This window comes from Misgurnus anguillicaudatus, chromosome 17, assembly GCF_027580225.2.
Source record: "Misgurnus anguillicaudatus chromosome 17, ASM2758022v2, whole genome shotgun sequence".
Lineage (NCBI taxonomy): Eukaryota > Metazoa > Chordata > Actinopteri > Cypriniformes > Cobitidae > Misgurnus > Misgurnus anguillicaudatus.
The window spans coordinates 14,644,378-14,666,130 of NC_073353.2; the positions used below are offsets into that span (position 1 = coordinate 14,644,378).

A 21,753-nucleotide genomic window follows, 5' to 3' on the forward strand; every position below is an offset into this window, starting at 1 on the left:
ATAAAACTACATTTTCACCATATTAAAGGCACTTTACACTTGTTCACACATTGTTCTAGTAAATTCTCTAGTGAATTGGACCTCTCACTGTTCAATAATGACTCTCATGTGCGCTGTGTTCATCACTTCGCTCACTGCATCATTTCCATGGACAAGTTAATATTCAGTGGTCTGCAGCATGACTGTAACTCATTACCCAAAAACCACCGTTTTTTATTTCCACTCGCTAGATTAAAACATTCAGTGAATTCAAACATTCTCATAAGGTCTTAAAATGCACACAAAATTAGGCACATTATGTGCGGTGACAGATTGTATTTGCTTAGCAAACATCGGCTGGGTTTTGCAGGCTTTCTACATATCGAGCTTTGAATCGGTAAAGAGATGCTTTGAGTCTACTTGACTGATGGATTGACACCTATGTGTGTGACGACTGTCTGGACTGAGATATGATTGTCAGAGATTAATGTATGGAAAGAAGAGCTCAGAGACAGAGAGAAAGATCAATATAGATACATATTAAGAGCAAAAGCTGAAAGAGTGATTGAAACGAAAAACAGGTGAGGGAGATAGAAACGCTGATAAAGTGGTGACAAATGACGAGAGACAGAGAAGAAAGAGTAAAAGATGGTGACAGGAGGTAGGGAAAGCATCTTACTCTTAAACACAAAGCCGAGAGAAAGATCAAATCTTCAAGAGATAGTGAAAGTCAAGAAGCATATTATCATCACAATTTTTTTGAGTAAATCGTGAGTAAAAGTAGTGTAAATTAACAATTTTTCTTTAACTTTAGATATCAGCACCTTATTACACGGCTCTCTGGAATGCTTGATTCTGATTGGTCAGTTGAGACATTTGCAGGTTCGTTCTTTTCAAATAATAACCGCTCCAAAGTAATAACGCATAGCCGGTACTACTTGTACGATTAAAATCGCTCCGCGCCAATGAAGACCAATAAAGATTATTGTTTGGCGCCATCTTGTGACAAACACTGGACAACCACAATTAAGAATGGAAAATTTTGACATTCATTTTAACATGTATGGAAAAAAACAAAACATTTAAACAGTGGATAGAAGAACGAACAACGACAAGACACAGAGAGCTTACTGAGACTGAACTTGACAAAATAGAGCATGAAAATACAGAATGGGCATTAAAACTTCTCAAAGACTGGCTAAAAGAGAAAAAAATGGAGACAGACAAGTATGAAGCAGAGGATCTTAATAAGGTATTACGATCATTTTATGCATCTGTGCAAAGTTTCGCGGAAGGATAAAAATGTTAATTTAAAACAAATATGCCAATAAAATGTTTCAAATTCATATACATGTCTGTTTTTTTTTTTCTTATGTGACAAGTAGCCGTGTAATAAGCGGGATAATGTGGAGGCTTCGCGTCAGGTCCTGATCACACTGTCGGGGCTTATTTCCCGATAGCTACCGGCTGCCTCTACATTATCCCTTACTTAAAGGTCCCATTCTTTCCGTGTTTTTAAGCTTTGATTGTGTTTACAGTGCACAATATAACATGTGTTCATGTTTCACGTGTGAAAAACGCTGTTTTTTTTACACAATTTACTTATCTGTATAGCGCTGTTTTCACTGTCCTAAAAACGGGCTGATGTCTTCCTTGGTCTATGAAGTCCCTCCTTCAGAAATACGTATCGAGTTCTGATTGTGTAGTTTGTTTAGTGTGTTGTAATTCGATAGCAGCTTAGCTTGCCGTTAGCTTAGCTGGCGACTGACGTATTCCTGTGGGCGAAGTTTAGTCAAAAAACTGTTCTAGTGACGTCATTAAAGCAGGAATCCTAAAACCATCAGCCCACACACCGAGAACCTTACACACATCGCACATTCATCCCTAATCCCTCAGACAGCTAATGGAAAATGGAGCATTGAATGCCTCTCCCATAGAATGAAATACTAATAGTGATATTAAAAACAACCCCATGAAAAAAAAGAGGACTCATTTCCTGTACAGTTTGTAGTGTTTTTTTGTGACAGAGGCAGATTAAAAACAGTGTGTGCCGCTTGTAACAAAAGACCCTCGTACCTCTTCAAGTAGGCGGCTTTGTGTACTTCAAAACAGCCTGATAACAAAAGCACCAGACTGGGTAATATGGGCCCTGACAATGGCTTATCTCTTCCAGAACTCCAGCTGTGAAGACGAGCGCTTGGCACATGTGATAATGCTGTTGTGACAGCGTCCTGATCTCTGGCATGTTCTGCTTGAAACTGGGAAGTCGAACTAGCCGGGATGCTGGCCTCTCCAAGACTTAATCTCATAGCCAGACCTCCTTGTTACTACCTGTATTGCTTCCTCAATAAACCTTTGATGTTTCTATCAACGGCCCTCTGAAGTCTCGGAGGTTCGTGAGGTCTGGTTTCCAGTCTGAATCTGACGACCAATAAGTAGAAAAGTCTCGACCTCTTTATGAGTAAATAAAGCAGCTTCCTGACCAAAAGAAGACTCTTTTTCTTTTAGATCGTTGCTCTGTCTCAGTTTGCTTTCATCTTCACTTAAACATAATCCATTTACTCATGGACAAATTTCTTTCGTCGTTTTCTCTTAGTCCCTGCCTTTACCCGGCTATTGGTTTCAATCGAAAGGGTCGTAGAGTCACTCTTTGTTTAAAATGTGATGTGTGTCTGTTTTTCCTCCCGTGTTGCCTTTAATGATGCTGTGGTCTGAAACGTGAATGGTTCTTTCCATATGCATGTGAGGGGTAAAAAGTGCAGAGAGGTTGATCCACGTGCACGTGGCTCTCGAAGACATCGTATTAAAAGGGGAAATATATTCGGCTCTTAGTGAAGAGGTAATTGGCTTTGATAGAAGGCTCAGGGTATTTGTTGATACTCAAACCTGATTATGATCAGGGCATGTGCTCCATTTGGTGAAATGAAGTCCATACTCATGGCTTTGTGTAGTAAAAGACAGAGAAAGCCATCCGAATGGTGCATTACTGACAGAAGCATCATGGAGAAAGAGAGAGTAGGATGTTGAATCATGGGGGTATTAGTAAACATAATTTTATGTTGGATAGTATTAGATGAAATCAGGTGCAAAGGCTGTAAACCAGCGAGTTTTTAGGAAAATGTATGGCGCTTTTCCATTGCATAGTACCCCACAGTTTGGTTTGGGTCAGGTTGAGTCAGCTCACTTTGGCTTGGTTAGCTTTTCCATTGAGTTAAGTAACACTTCGGAGTGGGAGGGATTATAGGCGTGTCGTTATATTTGCGCTGCCTACTGCTGTGACATCATACAAGTAAGAGCGTTGTTGGGATAAATCTCCAAACATTAATTTATTTCTCAGTCTGCCACAAAATTAAAATTGACCACCACAAATAGATGTTTGCACATCGCGTTTAGCACTACCTCTGTCTCACATGACAGTTTCTGTACAAACACCTGTGGCGTTGGTCGACCTGTGGATGTTTTTCATCACTAAAGGGGAGTTTGGGAATTTATAGCAGTGCACAGATGACGACATGTTTGCTCGAGACAGCGCAAGCTAGCATGAAGGTTAAGCTAATCTTTAACATTATAGCGATGCCACTGGTAGTGATGATTCTCTCAGACCAATCAGTGATCTACTTTGTTTTCGCATCACGTTTTGGTGTTAGTTCGCATTGAACCTCAACCGAGATGGTACTAAAAATGTATCGGGTACTATGTACATCACCCAGTGTTAAAGCCCCCAAAAGTAAGCTGACCCGACCCAAACCAAATAGTACTATGCAATGGAAAAGCGCCAGTAGCCAGACAGTGTGCAACTATTGGTGGCCCGGTACCGGACCACGCGGCTGGGCTCAGCTTGCTTTACTTTGACCCCGTTTGTTTTTCCATTGGAGTTCAGTGCCGCTTCAGAGTGGGTGGGATTGTAGATCGTTACAGTTGTGTTCCCCCTACTGTCGTGACATCATCGTAAAAATGCAATACAAACAAATGCTCAACACAGGAGCATCGGGGCATTCCGATGGAATGTTGTTTTTGATTCTTGGCATGTGGATGTTTTTCACCGCTAAAAGGGAGTTTGGAACTTGTACAACAAAACATATATGATGACATCACTTAGTTTGCTTGACGACGCACAAGGGTAAGCTAATCTTGCATTTAGCAATAACGCTGATAGTGACAATTCTCTCTGACCAATTTTAGTATAAGTACGGCTCGTACTGACCCCCCCCCCCAAAAGTGAGTGCCTCCAAACTTGCTACTGTAGCCACTATTGAGGGGTTTAAAGTTTAATTTCGGCTAAATTGCAACTCTGCTACTTTCACAAATCATATAAATCTAAAAATCTGTTTATCTGACGTCCTGACAGTGATCATTTCATAAAAGTTAAGCTCCTCTTTGACCAATTTACTAACCATTTTCACTTTAAAAAAAAACACTTGCTTTTAAGAGTTTTAGGCCCTGTTTTGTGTCCTTCTTCATGGAACGTGCCAAGAAAAAATTATGTGCTTAGGGTGGCAGTGGGTACAAGTGTAATGGTTGTACAGCTCTTTCCAGCACCTTCCTGTGCCATCTGCTGCACTCTTTTAATGCATGTATAGAATGTACTACAAAGACATCTCACCATCACTACACGCACACCTTACCGCTCAATTCACCACCTGCTCACTGCTGAAAGGTGGTAGAGTGCTTCCGAAATGTAAGAATCATTTCGGAAACATGCTGGAGGTAGCACGCACACACAATGACTTGAGCTTGCTCTATCCCCGTTTTATTTTTCCCCATCAGAACTAGGCTTTTGATCTGCGCCCAATAAAAGACTCGGTGGTGGGTTTGAGTCGCATGCTTGTGAGTGTATTCAGAGGATTTGATTATCAGCGAATGAGCACCACAGAAGATCCGCTAAGCTCTCCGCATAAACCCAACCGAGCATTTAGACTGAGAGCAGCTCGCAAAAAGAGCAGTTTCTTACAGCGTTTTCAAGGGTTTGTTTCCTGTCGTTCTGACATCACCGTGACCTCACCGCCTCAAGACGAGCTGATACCCATCTGTCTTCATGTGTGACCTGTGCAGCTTGCCGACACTCGCTTGCACCAGATCTTCTAATTCCCGGCCGGTCGGCTTTCCGATTTGTTTATCCAGGATTTAGTGATGATTCCAGACCTGCTGCATCTAATACCAACCCAGCTGCACTCACTTATGTAGTTGGATGTGTTTTGCATAATATCTAATACTGTGTCAATTAGGAAGAGACAGTAATAAGACTTGGGGTAATACAATCTTTTTTATTTTTCCAGTATATTTTTGAATGGCAGTGTTGTTCTTCTTGCTGGTGGTTAATGAAATTAGACTCAATTTAATATACATCTTTGTCCAGTGTGGGCGGAAATGGCCTCAGGCAACGACCACTGGAATTTTCTTAGAGCGCCGATGCTCATTTAACTAGTTGTTTGTGAGAAGTGTGATTTAGCTCGCTATTTGTTCAATAACACATTATTTAATTCCCTATGTGCTGCAGTGCATTAAGGAGATTAGATCATCTGTATAAATCCTGTACTCTATCAAAATAATATCTGGTATGAATAGATTTTTTTTGAAAGTAGAGACCAAGGAAAATAAATTGAATATGGGATATTTTCTGAACTGACCACATCCAAAACATCAGAATGATCCTTCCTTTCGTTCTCTTTGTGGTAAATTATGATGACCCACAGTGCACTTTGCTTTTGTTCAAAACCTTTTTATTGCTGAATTTGCCCTCTAGGGGTGTGTGTAAATGTGACTTTTGTGTCTGTGATGATGGCTCCACTTTGATGGGGCCTGTTTGGGACATAAGTGTCTAGACACAGGGTGAGCCATGTGGAAGAAGTAGTTAACCTGAGATTACGATTCTGACATAAATGTCAAACAAAACATATATGACTTTATTTCATGAAACATGCACTATTTAAATCAGTAAATTATCTGGACATGCTTATTCATAGGATAAAAGTGAATGAGGCCAAGCTCCAGAACCATAATAAACAGACAAAAGTGTTTTTGAGTCAACTTTGTAAATCACAGAAAATTTTTATGTTGGCTTTCTTTTACTGCACTCATCTAACATTCTTAAGACAATATATAAGAACGTTCATTAGATACTTTCTAAGAAGTTTGTCATAATGTTTAGTTCTCATACAATTTTTTTAAATATTTACTTAAAGGGAAAATATCATGAAAATCTGACTTTTTCCATGTTTAAGTGCTATAATTGGGTCCCCAGTGCTTCTATCAACCTGAAAAATGTGAGAAAGATCAACCCAGAACCTTAGTTTTGGTAAACCATTCTCTGCAAGCATGTGAAACAATAGGTCATTGAAATTTAGTTCCCCCTGTGATGTCAGAAGGAGATAATACCGCCTCTTAATCTACACAATCAAACCAGAGCAATGCTATTTAAAAGGACACACTCAAAAACAGCACATTTTTGCTCACACCTACAAAGTGGCAATTTAACATGCTGTTAAAAAAATGATCTATACCTGTATGGTATTTTGAGCTAGAACTTACATCCTCTTTAAGAACATCTTTTTTGTTCTTAAGAATGAAATTATGAGGTTACAATACAATACAGTACATTAATCTTTTAGCACCCCGTGATCTCTCACACACACACACACACACACACACACACACACACACACACACACACACACACACACACACACACACACACACACACACACACACCTAAAGGATTATTAGGAACACCATACTAATACTGTGTTCGACCCCATTTCGCCTTCAGAACTGCCTTAATTCTACTTGGCATTGATTCAACAAGGTGCTGAAAGCATTCTTTAGAAATGTTGGCCCATATTGAAAGCATAGCATCTTGCAGTTGATGGAGATTTGTGGGATGCACATCCAGGGCACGAAGCTCCCATTCCACCACATACCAGAGATGTTCTATTGGGTTGAGATCTGGTGACTGTGGGGGCCATTTTAGTACAGTGAACTCATTGTCATGTTCAAGAAACCAATTTGAAATGATTCGAGCTTTGTGACATGATGTATTATTCTGCTGGAGTAGCCATCAGAGGATGGGTACATGGTGGTCATAAAGGGATGGACATGGTCAGAAACAATGCTCAGGTAGGTCGTGGCATTTAAACGATGCCCAATTGGCACTAAGGGGGCTAAAGTGTGCCAAGAAAACATCCCCTACACCATTACACCACCACCACCACCAGCCTGCCCAGTGGTAACAAGACATGATGGATCCATGTTCTCATTCAGTTTATGCCAAATTTCGACTCTACCATCTGAATGTCTGAACACAAATCGAGACTCATCAGACCAGGCAACATTTTTCCAGTCTTTAAATGTCAAATTTTGGTAAGCTCATGCAAATTGTAGCCTCTTTTTTCCTATTTGTAGTGGAGATGAGTGGTACCCGATGGGGTCTTTTGCTGTTGTAGCCCATCTGCCCCAAGGTTGTGCGTGTTGTGGCTTCACAAATGCTTTGCTGCATACCTTGGTTGTAACGAGTGGTATTTCAGTCAAAGTTGCTCTTCTATCCGCTTGTATCAGTCAGACCATTCTCCTCTGACCTCTAGCATCAACAAGGCATTTTCACCCACAGGACTGCCGCATACTGGATGTTTTTCCCTTTTCACAGTATTCTTTGTAAACCCTATAAATGGGTGTGCGTGAAAATCCCAGTAACTGAGCAGATTATGAAATACTCAGCCCGGCCCGTCTGGCACCAACAACCTTCCTATGCTCAAAATTGCTTAAATCACCTTTCTTTCCCATTCTGACATTTAGTTTGGAGTTCAGGAGATTGTCTTGACCAGGACCACACCCCTAAATGCATTGAAGCAACTGCCATGTGATTCGTTGATTTGGTAATTGCATTAATAAGAAATTGAACAGGTGTTCCTAATAATCCTTTAGGTGAGTGTATATTCTTACATATACATATCTGTATTCAATACATTTGAAACAATCAAATTAACTTATAAAACATCTTACCTATTTAAAACAACTGTGAGGTTATCCTAATTCTAATATGTTATTTAAGACTATTTCCATTAAAATAATTTCTATTTTGAGAATTTGAATGCTTCTTAAGTTTTTCTTAAGGAAAAATAGGAAGTTTTTTTGAGAATACCAAATACTCCATTTGAATTTTAAATTTAAAAATGTCTGTCAAGAAGAATTTTTTTAATAATATTTTGTGAATCCGATCTCTGGTTTTCAAGTTTGACTGTCTAACTGGTCATATACAGTAGATTACCGGCTCATTGGAGAAGATTTTAAGGGAATAATCTTACATTTCAACAATTTAGCTATCACATTGAGCTATCATGTGACTTTAGAATACTTAAAATATAACACAGGAGTCTATTAATGTGTCTTTCATTCATACTTTTTGTTGGGTTTGTAACTACCTGATGGTCAGTCAATAACCACACAGTTTATATTTCTGTTTCTTTAATTTGACTAAAACAGTTTTGAGATCTAAGCTGTCCATTAGAACTAAGTGTTTACCTTAACTAAGTGTTTTTACATGGCAAGGACAGCTCTTGTTTAACATTGTTACATCATTGATCACCTACAAGTGTTCTGTCTCTTGTCCCCCATTCCTTCCTAATACCAGTAAGACTTTGACGCCTGTTTTTGTCTTTTCTGTTGGCTCACCACTAAAGAAGCTAAAGTGACCATTAAAGCTGAGTGTGTTTGCTGTCGCGCTGCATGCCGCATTAACCGTCTGTCACAAACACACTGGCTACACACTGGCCTTGAGTCTTGATTTCCTGAGACCCTATGGGCAAACAAAATGGGGAAATTTAAGCAGATCAATGACAGAGACCGACAGTGAAGGACAGTGGGTTTTTCATCCTTCCTTCCTCCTTCTGCTTGTTGGATCGGTCTGTGTGAAAGACCAATGAGAGGAAATGGACAGCGGGGGTCAGACACCATGACCCTGAGTTTTCCTTTAGCTTTTCTTTCAATGAGTACAGGAGATACAGGTGCTCTGTCTGGCAGCGTAGCCAATATAATCCCTTACATAGCATACTGAAAAGCTTGAGAACGACTGCTGCAAGTTCATTAAAATTGTATTAAAAATGGTAGAGAAAGTGGAGCCAAATGTAGTGTATTCAATACTGACAAGTGAAGACATGTTTAACAACTTTTCATACAGATTTTTCACCCTATATTTGTGTACTTTCTTTGTAATTGTCAGCGTATTGAGTTGATGCAAAACAATGATTCGTTTAAAATGCTTCATTTTTGATCAGATGCTGTTGACATAGATGTACTGCATGTAGATCACGGAGAGGCAACCCACGAGTTTTCGGAACAGAGCTGTTCTGGATTGTCTGTAGGTGTTTGCGCATTTGTTTTGCTTGATCCTAATGCTTAGATAAACCTGTGGGATGGTATCTCGCTCTCACTCGGTCATTAACAGCGGCAGTCGTGTCAGGCTGATGAATCTGTGCGTGCCAGCTTTTCTTTGGCTGGGTAAGTCGAAAGACTGCTGAGTATTGTAGCCCATTAACAGGATTGATACATGGACTTTCTCAGCGGGAAGTGATGAGGTTGGCTAAGGTTTTCCTGCTGTACAACACCTCATTTGCTTTAATTGTTGCTCTCTGGAATGCAGAATGGGGATGGAGTTATGATCTTGTGTTGTAGAAACCTCGATCAGATAATCGACCACAGAGAGGGATTCGGATTTCAGAATTTGCTTATTTATGCAATCTTCCCGTGTCTTTCAAACCTGTGTGGGTTAGACACAACCAAATCATTGTCTGTATAACAACTCCACATCACAGCTCAATTTCACTTGAATGACGTGCATGTCTCCAGCATCTGTCCACCGTTTTGATCCTTCACGCATTTGTGTGATACCTCTATGGAGTGTCAGAGAATCATTACTACGCAGGTGGGTATGTCATACATCACACGCAATTGACAGTTTGCCACAGAAGGTCTTTTTGTGGTGTTTGTTTGTTTGTATGGGGGTGAGGTTTGTTCTCGGGAGAAGCCTTAGAAGCTTTGTTTACCGTAGCCATTGTAAATCCATCACTCATGGAGGCCATTGAGATCCAATGGTATTCCGGTTCCCTAGAGAACCTTCCCACTTCCTGACTTCGCCAAACATGCATACGGTGTCTCGATCTCCCTAGAGCGCAATAATTTTGAGGACCAGACTGTTCATTCACAAACAATAGAGATGCTCAAATGTGACTGACGCAGAAAGATGGAGAGGAGCTTACGAAAGACGGTGCGATTTCCTGAACGAACAGCTGTGTATCTGCTCGTTTTTAAGCCCTTAGAATGTCATTCGCCGCCGTACCTATAGATGACGGATATCCATCTGCCGCTGCTGATAACATCGTACATCTTGTTCATCATTAAGAAGCTTCCACAGAAGAGGAACAGATGTTGCGAATGCAGATTAGGCAAGACATATAGATGCTGCTTATTCAAATACTTTGCCAGAATTGCAGTTTGAATGACTTAATGGCTAAAACAATAAAGCTTATTGGAGATTTTTGTGGCTGAAAATGACACGTTTTCTCATCTAGCGCTAGAGACGTACAGTATGTCTCCTGTATAAACACGCAGGAGCGCACGCTGAGTGATAAACCCGGGGAAATGGCTTAAAGAGGTACGACGTGGCATTTTAATTCAGAGCGGGGTCCCGGCAGGGGGCTTGACTGTGAAATATCACGACTGTTAGCATACAGAAGCGCTGCTAGCTGTACACACAGCAGGCTTTAGTGCTGTGATTTCCCCAGCTGATAGACTCAGTATGTTCCTAAAGCTTTGTCTTCATTTCAAGCCCATCCTGGTCTCCTCACGTGGACAGTTTGAAGCCCAACGTGTATGTGCAGTGATTTCACCTGGCCTTCCATATGCTGTATGCCCGAATAAGAGGTCTGATGCATGCACTTGACCAGTGCCTTGTGTATTCATTGTTGGAGTGGCTTAGGTGCCTGAATGAAGAGGTTTTTGTGGATTTACCCTTGTTTGAACAGTTTTTGAAGTTAAGTTTAAGGGCATTTATGGTTTCACCTCAAGGTTACATTCCTAAAATCCCTCACTTTTCCGCTCACAGTCAGCTGAATTTTTTTTGTTGGAGTTGCTGACTTGAGCTTGTGTTTGTGAGTGCGTGACACTAATACTTCCAAAACCCACAATCCCTCAGTAAACAGAGATAAACCAAGCCTTGCTGACCCACACATACTCCGTCTTAGCAACCCTTCTCAGTTCTCTTCGTTCCTGTAATATCTCCTAATATTTATAGTCTTTGTGGTTTCTGCTAGGGGGATTCATCACATGTTTCTGCTGAGATGAGAAGGCACATATTCACTTGCATAGCATTTGTTAGCTTATATAATGTAAATGACTGGGCAGAGTTTGTCATGTGTCAGGAATGTTGGGATCCCTGTAGCTTTGTGTCCATAAATGGAGTGGATGAGATAAAAAGCTTGTGGTATTGTGACTGCTAGAGTGCACTTTTAAAAATAAAGGTTCCTGAAAGGTTCAGGCTGTACACTGTCAGATACAACGTTGCCAAAATTGTACAAAACTACCTTTTCTTCTGCTGGGGTGGTATCCTAAGGTTCTGCTTTGTACCTTTACATTTGTACTAAACATAATACGAGTTATACCTTTTTGGATAAATTACTGTACCTTAAGGGGACGTGCACACAAAAGCTTTTATGCCCGCGGCCGGCACATGTTTTCAATTGTTTTAAATGTAAGCTCAGCGTTTTTCAAAAAAGCCAGCAGCTAGCGGTTTTCTTCCGCGCTGAAAACCGGCACGAGTTCGAAATATTCAACTTTGGCTGAAATGCTCCGCTCGTCAATGCCAGTTCTCACACACCTGTCCAATTACAGTGGAGGAAGGGTGGGACATTACCACAGCAACCAACCAGCTCACAGCTGAAGTATCACAGGTACCAAAGTGCACAGCCCGAAGAAAGCTGGCACTCAGCTAAACAAACAGCTGGCATTCGGCGTCCTCCAGGCGTTTTCAGTCGCGTAAAAAAGCTTTGGTGTGCACGCCCCCTAAGGATCTATTGTGCATTTTTAAAGTTACAGTTACTGTAACTGTTTTGTACCCCTAAAATTTGGTACAAAAGTGGTAAAATTTTTTACTTAACATACACAATAGGTTCTTCAGGATGAAAACGCCTGGAGGACGCTGATTGCCAGCTGTTTTTTCAGCTGAGCGCCAGCTTTCTTTAGCTGAACGCTTTGGTTGCTGTGATACTTCTGCTTTGTTTATCAGTAGTTGTACGGTGCGCCGGTTGGTTGTTGTGATGTTTGTCCCGCCCCTTCTCTCCTGTGATTGGATGGCCGTGTGAGAGCTGACATTAGCCTCTTTCACACAGTAATTCTGGTAAATTACCATGAATTTACCAGAATGAATTTACCAGTAAATACAAAAATGTGCTGTTCACACATGCAGTGACATTCCGTCTTTTTACCAATAAGACATCATTCACACATCAGTATCAAAATACCGGTAAATTCATTGAGAAAGCGGAAGTACCTGTGGCGCCCGTTGAGCTCAGTGTTGAGCTCAGAAGTTGCTCATGACCAAACAACATTGCATGAGGCGACGTCAAACCGAAAATGCGTTTTAAACAACAGTACTGTTTGCACTTTAGGCTTCACAGAGAGCGTGCTAAGGACGTCGGCAATTCGGCAAGTATGTGGTAAGCTGTTTTAAACAACTTTGGTGAAGAAATGTGGATGTAAACTTCAGGTGTGCTCGACTTTCAAGCAGCGTGTGTGTGGAAACGTCCGTAAAACAGTGCGGGGGTAAACGCGTCATCTCTATTAAAACATTATGATTGGTCTGAAGCTGTCAGCGCGGTCTGACGTCGTCCGTTCTAAATGCCGGTATTCCTATATTTTTCGTTCACACATAGCGCTTACCGGTAAATTACTGGTAATCTTACAACCTGTCTTACTGGTAAATTGGGAGCACTGATTTACCGGAAAGGTTCTGTTCACACATGATCTGTTAACTGCAATTTACCGGTAAATTACCAGTAAAGACTGCATGTGTGAAAGGGACTATTGACAAGCTGAGCTTTTCAGCCAAAGTTGAATATTTTTCAACTCTCAGTGCTGAGCCCAGAAAAAAACGCTGAGCTTTCAGCGCGTGAAAAAATAACGCTAGCTTTTTTGAAAAACTTCCATTGGAGACAATTAAAAAACATACGCTGGCCATGCCCGCGGCCGGTGCATGTTTTCAATTGTTTTCAATGGAAGCGTGGTGTTTTTCAAAACAGCCATTAGCTGGCGGATATTTTCCTCGCTCAGCGTTGAGCGCCGAGAGTTGAAAGAGATTCAACTTTGGGTGAAAAGCTCCGCTCGTCAAATGTCAGTTCTCACACGGCTGTCCAATCACTGTGGAGGAAGGGCGGGACAAATATCACAACAACCAACCGGCTCACACCTTAAGTTTTACAGCTACCAATGCGCTCAGCTGAAGAAAGCTGGCGCTCAGCTGAAAAGAAAGCTGGGATTTGGCGTCCTCCAGACATTTTCAGGCGCATTTAACAGTTTTGGTGTGCACACTCCTCAAGGGTATAATTGTACCCCAAAAGGGTACCCATAAAGGGATATCAAAAATTAACTTTGAGGGTACCACCCCAACGACAGGAAAGGTACAGTTTTGTACAGTCAGTTTTTGACCGTGTATGGTTGCATAAATAACTTTTAACATCCACAGACCCTTTTTTTAATGAATGGTTTCTAGTAGTAGATAAAGGGTCTACAGCAGGGGTCTCCAACCTTTTTGTGAACACAGGCTACCACAATGGATAAAACAGTCTGAGGGGCTACTTTTTGATATAGTCTACTCAAAAGTTTTTGTTTTGTTTTTTGATTTTATTTTATTTGTTGACATGTTTTTACATTGTTTAAAATGTTAACATACATAAAGAAGCCAAGCTAATATGAAAATACAGTATGTAATAAATAAATATTAAAGTTGAGGTTATTGCAGGCACCATGTTGGAGACCACTGGTTTAGAGACTATAAAGTGTAAGAACTTTAAGTCTTAAAGAAATTAGAAATTGTTATTCTATGACATTTCTGTAAAAAAAATGGTCAAAAATGATCTTTGTAGCTGTTACTGTGGTGATATCCTTTTTAAAAGTACACCTAAAGAGTGCATATTGGAATGTCAGACGTCCATATTAGTATTTCAAAGATACAAATTGTTATCGAATGTATACATATCTGTACTTAAATGCTACATATTAAGACCTTTTTAAAAGGATACTGCCCCAGTGACAGCTGTTTTACAATTCTTACTTTTTTTAAGAGTGAAAATAAACTTTTTTTTAAAAGAGCCAGGATGATTCTGTTTTCAAAATGTGTCCTTTTAATATAAATTTGGAATAGTGAAGATTTGAGATGCTAAAAGAGCAGCATGTTTCAAATATGCCATTAAAATACTGTTAGACAATCTGGCGTCAATCACTCTCCCTCTTTCTGCTGTACACTATTTCATTATATAGATCAAATACAAATTCTTTTCAGACCTTTTTTTAATCCATTTTCTCCTTCATTTGCTCTCCTTCATCGTTCTCTGCAAATGAAAGCCTGACAGAAAAGCCTGTTTCCTTGGCGACAAAAAATTATTTTCCCCATCCAGATGTAATAATGTAATTTTTGCGTTTTTATTAACGCTCATTTTAAAACAAACTTCAGCTGACGAGATGTACAGGTAATTTTAGCATTATTACAGGAAGCTGACAGACAAAGAGAAAAGAAAGGAAATAGGAGAAAAACCGGGAGTAAGAGTGCGGTGGGGAGGTGAGCGTTTGGACTCCATAATGGAGAATGGATTATGTTTCTAAATGACCCCATTGCTTTCACCGTCAGAAAATAGGCATGAAAAGGTTGAGCTATTCTCTGCTATAATAGTGAGCTTTTTATGTCAGAATGAAATGACCTCTCTTCTTCCTCGTCTTTTTCTCTCCCATCATTGTTGTTTTTCCATCAGAAAGAGGAGCAGGCACGCTTGCTGTTGTCTGAAGAAGGGAAGGAGCAGCTGATGTTCGAGGTTCCTCTCAATGACTCTGGTTCAGCCGGGTTAGGGGTCAGCCTGAAGGGTAATAAGTCTCGTGAGACCGGAGAGGACCTGGGCATCTTCATCAAGTCCATCATCCATGGAGGAGCAGCTTTTAAGGTACCACAGCACATTTACATTCGCATTTGCCAGATGGAGTTGAGTTTGTGGCTTTCAGGCCATCTGTATTCTAGGTAGTCCTAAAAGTTGACTAAATTATGTATGTTTAAAAAAAACTGTTTCTGGCCAGAGTATTACATCTTGTACACAGGGCGAATAACAGGTTTTGTCCAAAAAGAAAGGAGAACATCCTTCCCACAGTAACAAGCAGCTATTAAAAATACAAAAAAGAAATGTCAAAACAAGTCTCTGCATTTCATTGGTGTCTTGCTCAAAGGAATATTTGGCCATTTTTACAAATAATTGTACTTTTTTATAGTTTGCTTCAAAGAATGCATATGCTTTCATTCTTTAAAGAATAAGTTCACTTTCATAAGAAAATTTACTTATAATTTACTCACCCCCATGTCATCCAAGATGTCTTTTTTTCAGTCAATAAGAAATACATTTTTTGAGAAAAACATTCCAGGATTTTTCTCCATAAAGTGGACTTCAATGGAACCCAACGGTTTAAAGGTCCAAATTGCAGTTTCAATGTTGCTTCAAAGGTCTCTAAATGATCCCAACCAAGGTACTAGTGTCTTATCTAGCTAAACAGTCATTTTAGCCAAAATAAATACAAAATCTGTCCTTTTACAACAACTTCCCATCATGCACTAGCCCTAGGATGCGTGTTCGCGACCTTACATATTACATATGCCAAACGCAAACGTACGAACCATTTTAAACAATAAACTGACACACAGACATTAAGGCTACGTTCACACGGTATCATAATACTGTTGTCAACCCGTATTTGAATCCTTGAGACTGTTGTGTCACATGCAGTTTGGTTATCTAGGGGTTTGACAATCCCATTCTAGGGGCGGCAGTGGCTCAGTGGTTCATGTAGGTTGTCTACAAACCGGAAGGTTGGTGGTTCAATCCCCGGCTCCACCGGACCAAGTGTCGAAGTGTCCTTGAGCAAGACACCTAACCCCAGCAGCTCCCGACGAGACAATATGTACAGCTAACAAGCCAAAGAACCCAGAAATAAGTTTTTTATAAGCTGTCGAGCCGTAAAACCCAGTCTTTAAGGATAATAAAGTGGATCGCCGACTACGTTTCCCCCCAGTGGACGCAGCTCCACCAATAGAAGTACCACGAAAAGTTGCCTGCATCCATTTCCGTCTCCAAATGCTCGTTTTTGGGGTCGACAGCTTATAAAAATTTTTTTACAGATTAAACTTAAAAACAGATTAATACATAAAAGCTGCTGTGTGACAAGGTGTACATCTAACAACCCAAACAAACCAAATACGTTTTTATAGGCTTTCAACTTCAAAAAAACGAGCGTTTAAAGACACAGAAATGGAAACAGGCAACTTTTCATAGTACTCCTATTAGTAAAACTGCGTCCAATAGAGGGAAACGTAATCGGCGATCCACTTTATTCTCCTTAAAGACTGGGTTTTACGGCTCGACAGCTTATAAAAACTTATTTCTGGGTTCTTTGGCTTGTTAGCTGTACATATTGTCACACAGCAGCTTTTAGGCATTATTCAGTTTTTTGTTATAAGCCAGAAATGATAAGGAGGCGGCTTCTCGCAATACAAAGTCAATGGAGACTGTAGGATTGCTTTCCCCCCCGGTGGGCATGGTTTTCAGGTTATGACGCGCTGCGCTCTGTCTCTATAAGGTTAATGCAAAATTACATTCCTTTTATAGACGCCACAAACCATAACATTAGCAAAGTATAAAATCTTAAAATGTTAAGTGTATAATAAAAGGAATAGTACATCCAAAAATAAAATTTGCTGTTGTTTACTCACCCTTTTTCTTGAGTAGGGCAAAAAAGATGATGTTTTGCAAAAATCCCATCTGTGATTCATATAATGCAAGTCAACAGATCTGCCACTTTGAAAGCTCAAAAGCAGATTGTTTTTTGCAAGATATTAAACGTTACTTACAAACATTATTAGCTTAAATGCACAACCTCGGCACTATATGAAGTGGGCTTTACTCTCCCGCTCTATAGGTGGCGCTGAGAGGCTGGTTTGTCAACAGCAAACACCACAAGAAGAAGATTGTGCTTATGTTTGGCCTGTTATAAGCACCATTTGTAGTATTGCCTCCCTATGACACATCACATTTATTGTTTCCTGATCTTTGCAAACCTCTCATTGCCACCTATAGAGCGGCAGCATGAAGCACACTTCCTATGTGGCTGAGGATCTGCATTTACACTAATAATGTTGTAAATAACATTACATTTATTGCATAAACCGATCGATTTGCTGACGTCACTATGTCACCAGGAGTCATGGGGATTACTTTTGTATTGGATATATCTGCTTTTTTGTCTATTGCACAAATAATACTTTCTTTTTTATATTTACGTCTGTCACTATGGTTACAGGCGCCACAAGCGAATAGCATATGGGTCTGAGGTCGGTCGCTCGTTCATACAGACAGTGTACTTGTCTCTGTAATTTGACACTTCCAGACTCACACCTGTAAGGAAATGCTGTTGTCATGGCCTTGTGAGCACCCCAAATTGGTGCGAGTTCACATACAACAACTTTTGAACAGTCCTCCTTCTACATCATGCGTGACCTTTCGACGTGATTCTGTAATACGCAGATCACAGGGCTAGTGCAAGACGAGAAGTTGTGGTTATAAAGTCTCGTCTCCGTCTCCCCTTACTCAACCGGTTTTTGATGATGCTTGGTGGGTATCGATTTGTAGTGTTAAGCCCACTGGTCTGGTTTCTTGTAAGGGATTCAGTGCGCCGACCTCGAAAAATATCCGAGAGTATGTCACAGGGGGAGATGTTGTATCTTCAATACCTAAACTAACTATTTATTTTCTCTCAAACAGGTATTGTTTAGAAATAGTAAAAATTTGTATCTTGTTTAGGGATGCACCGATGTGGAAATTTTGGCCGATACCGATAACTCTTTATATTTGGGGGGCGATAACATATATATATATATATATATATATATATATATATATATATATATATATATATATATATATATATATATATATATATATATATATATATATATATATATATATATATATATATATATATATATATATATATATATATAGGCGTACATCTTGTCTTTGCGCTAGACTAGCATACTCTTCTTAAGCCCGCAACACGTGTCATCTTCGTGCTATGTCACAGAAAGCACCAATCAAAACTCCACATGGCCAGCAATGAGCAAGTGAAGTGGTTCAACAAACCAAAATAATCCATCATTTATCGGCTTTCATTTATCGGCCTAATTTTGCTATCAGACCGATAACTGATGATATTAAAAAATAAGCAGTTATCGGCCGATAATGATATGTCGGCCGATATATCGTGCATCCCTAATCTTGTTATAAGCACCTTTTGTAGTATTGCCTCCCTATGACACATCGCATTTATTGTTTCCTAATCTTTGTAAGTTGCTTTGGACAGAAGCGTCTGCTAAATGTAAATGTAAGTACATATTTTACTTTTTTGGTGAAGATGATCATTTCGCTAGAGAAGACCCTTATGCCTCGGTTTAGATCCTTTAGAGCCCTTTGAAACTGCAATTTGGATCTTCAAATCGTTGGGTTCAATTGAAGTCTACTATATAGAGAAAATTAAAAAACAAAAACAATCTTCATTTATTTTCTACTGAAGAAAAAAAAGACATAAACATCTTGGATGAATTGGGGATGAGTAAATTATCAAGAAATTATTTTGAAATTGGAGTAATCTTTTAAAACAGTTCAAGCATGGATAAAGTAATGGTGTCTTAAAGTGAGACACTTAATGATACACAAGTTGGGTTATGGTAAATACTCAACGCGTAGAAATCAGTCTTCATCTGACAGAAACACAAATGAAGACCCTTGTGTTTGTCCTCACTGTGTCAAATGGCTTTAGGGTGTTGAGTTGAGACTGTAAATAGGTCACGATCCTTATTAGCTGCACTTGGCATGTGTTTTAGTTCCCTTGACCTCTGGTCTCTGTTACCTCCACCCAGTAGGGTTTAGTTTGACCTCAACAGAAGGGGTGCTGATTGGACCCAGTGCTGTTTTGAAGAAGATTGCTATAGATCTGTTCCTCCTGTTTGTCCTGCAGATTCTTTTTAGGTTCAGCTGTCACATATATCAAGTTTACATTACATTAATCATGATTTTATGGACTTTTTTCTTCTCTTACACTGAATAATGACACAGAGAGTCTTTCAGAAGCTAGTCATTACAAAAATCCTACTGACCCTTCTATGCTCAGTTGTGTGAAAAGTTGTGTAAATCTGGGTTTTGCTTGTCTGTCCCGAGCATTCACATTCATGTGTGTAAGTGTGTAAGATTTACTTGTGGAGATAAGTTTTGATTTACAACCTGATTGAAGCAGCACTTCGCTCCTATTTGTCAGGGCTTTAGGTTGGAAAAGCAGATTTTGGTTTTGATGGTTGTAGAGCAGGAAAATAACTTCTTAAATCTAAAGCTTCTCAATCATCCCGAGGCTTTGTCGGATCATCTTTTTGAGGATGGGTTAGAAGGAGCCACGGCGAGGTGATGCGCACTTGAGTCCCAGTACAGGGGAACTCTGGGTAACAAGCTTTTAATTCCCCATCCAGTCCCTGGTGAAGGAGTGTGGAGAGTGCAGGGTACCGCCTGTGTGTGAGCTCCATCACATTAATGCTAATTAAAAACTCTCCAAGCCCATGTTAATGAGTTGGAAGCATCCCGAGTCTGTGTGTGGGATTGTGTCTTCTCCCCAGAGCAGACACAAAAAGAAGGAAGGCAAGAGGAGACGGGGTGCATGGAAGACGTTTTCGTGTGAAGTTATTGTAGTTTTTTATTTATAAACCATAAAAAGGAGGTTTGCCAGTAGTCCCTGTTCTCTTCTTATTCTGTATGGTTAAAAACAAACTGCTCATTTGGCACTGTTCTCATTTAAATTGCATTGGAAATAAATAGCTGTGGATATGTTTTTTCTGTTGTCACATAAGTAAGAAACTGTGCAAATTAGTCATGGTCTAAACTATCGTTCATGCTGATAAATTTTGGCCATTTTGAGCCAATAGCAGCATCCGATTGGGCAGTTAATAGAAATGTTGGATTCCTCTTGCGTCATTAAGCATGAAAGCACTGTGCCATGCGAGTCCTGTGATTCATGAAGAACAGCGTGATCTGAATCGATAGCCCATTTTCTTTTATTTATGCACCGTTTCTTTGAATAGCCATCAACTATTCTGTAAGAACGCAGGGCCTGTCCTCATAGATTTTGGACTGCATAATGGACCACTGTGCACACACGCCCCACCAGAATACTGCTGTCAACAGATTTGAAAAAAATTACTAACTTTATTTGGAAGTATAAATATGGGGTTGGTGGGAACAGAGACAAAACTCACAGTCCAACAATACTGTAGCTCTGGGCGTAGGTTAAAGTAAAACAATTCAATTCAAGATGTTCTTGTGTTAAACTAGAGACAGAGATGAACTTTGTAATTTCACAGAATCCAGTTTGAAAATCAGATCATGGCTCTAATAAAGATCCATAATTCACACTGACTCGCGGTGACACGAGGACCAAACCTCTTTTCACCCAATGGCCTCAGTAATGAAAGTCTATATCTCTCATTTACGAAAAGCCAGAGCTTGTGTTCTTCCACCATTAATATCAGGCCAACCAGGTTAGGCAGGGCGATGTTGAGAGGGCTTTCAGAGTTTGTGGGTGTTTGTTAAACTCTAACAATGTGCAGGTTCTCTGCTAACACTATAAAGGACGCAATATAGTCCCATTCATTTTCACTATAGAGTATCAGCCTTTCGAAATGAGCCATGAAACGTGTAAAATGGTTTCATGATCATGTAATACAGTAGTTGGATTCCTGATAAAGGGCCATACTGCTCAAAATCCTGAAGATATCATCCGCCTCACAAATCAGAGAAGTTGATGCTCCCATGGTAATAAAAAACAAGAGTTTAGCAGCAACCAGTAAAACAGCAGCCTGGTTTCTATTAAAGATTTGCGCAAAACTAGCGATATTTTCTAAATGCGCTACAAAAAAACAACAATTGCGAAATAGTAACATTTGCATTTTCAATTGACGATGTTATCTAAATAAAGCATACTTTAGTTCTCTTGCGATAAGTCATTCCAAAAACCATAGCGACTCTAACCATAGGTTGTGCATGTGACTTTTACGCAGGTGACCTGTACATATCTCACCCGAGCGTTAAAAAAATTGGCGATACGTTGGAGTTTTTGCGAAATTGATGGAGCACATTTTAATTCACTATTACAATATTCACATTTTAAGTGGTAATGGAAACGCATCTAGTGTAAGTAATACTGTCACATTACTGTGTTTACAATACACTCCTATATTGCATTGGTAAGCTTATTAATACTGTGTATTGTATTTAATACTAAATAATAATGGGCTAATGTTGTGTTGTATTGTCATAATTATACTTTTTGTGATGCTTTATTAGTTAAGTTGTTGGCTCATTAAAAGATATTAGGAACACAGTCTATATTTTATCCAAGCTATAACTATTCCTATTGTTTCTGTTAATTCCGTATCACGACACT

At 39.8% G+C, this 21,753-nt stretch overlaps 1 protein-coding gene across 4 annotated transcripts in view; it reads left to right on the plus strand.

Moving 5' to 3' along the window:
- Positions 1-21,753, plus strand: part of pard3bb (par-3 family cell polarity regulator beta b) — a 441,444-nt gene that overhangs the window by 213,317 nt on the left and 206,374 nt on the right. For all 4 annotated transcript variants that reach the window (XM_055215428.2, XM_055215427.2, XM_055215429.2 and 1 more), the window contains one exon: positions 14,988-15,173. In XM_055215428.2, the coding sequence (XP_055071403.2) occupies positions 14,988-15,173 (186 nt within the window). The remainder of the gene's footprint in view (positions 1-14,987; positions 15,174-21,753) is intronic.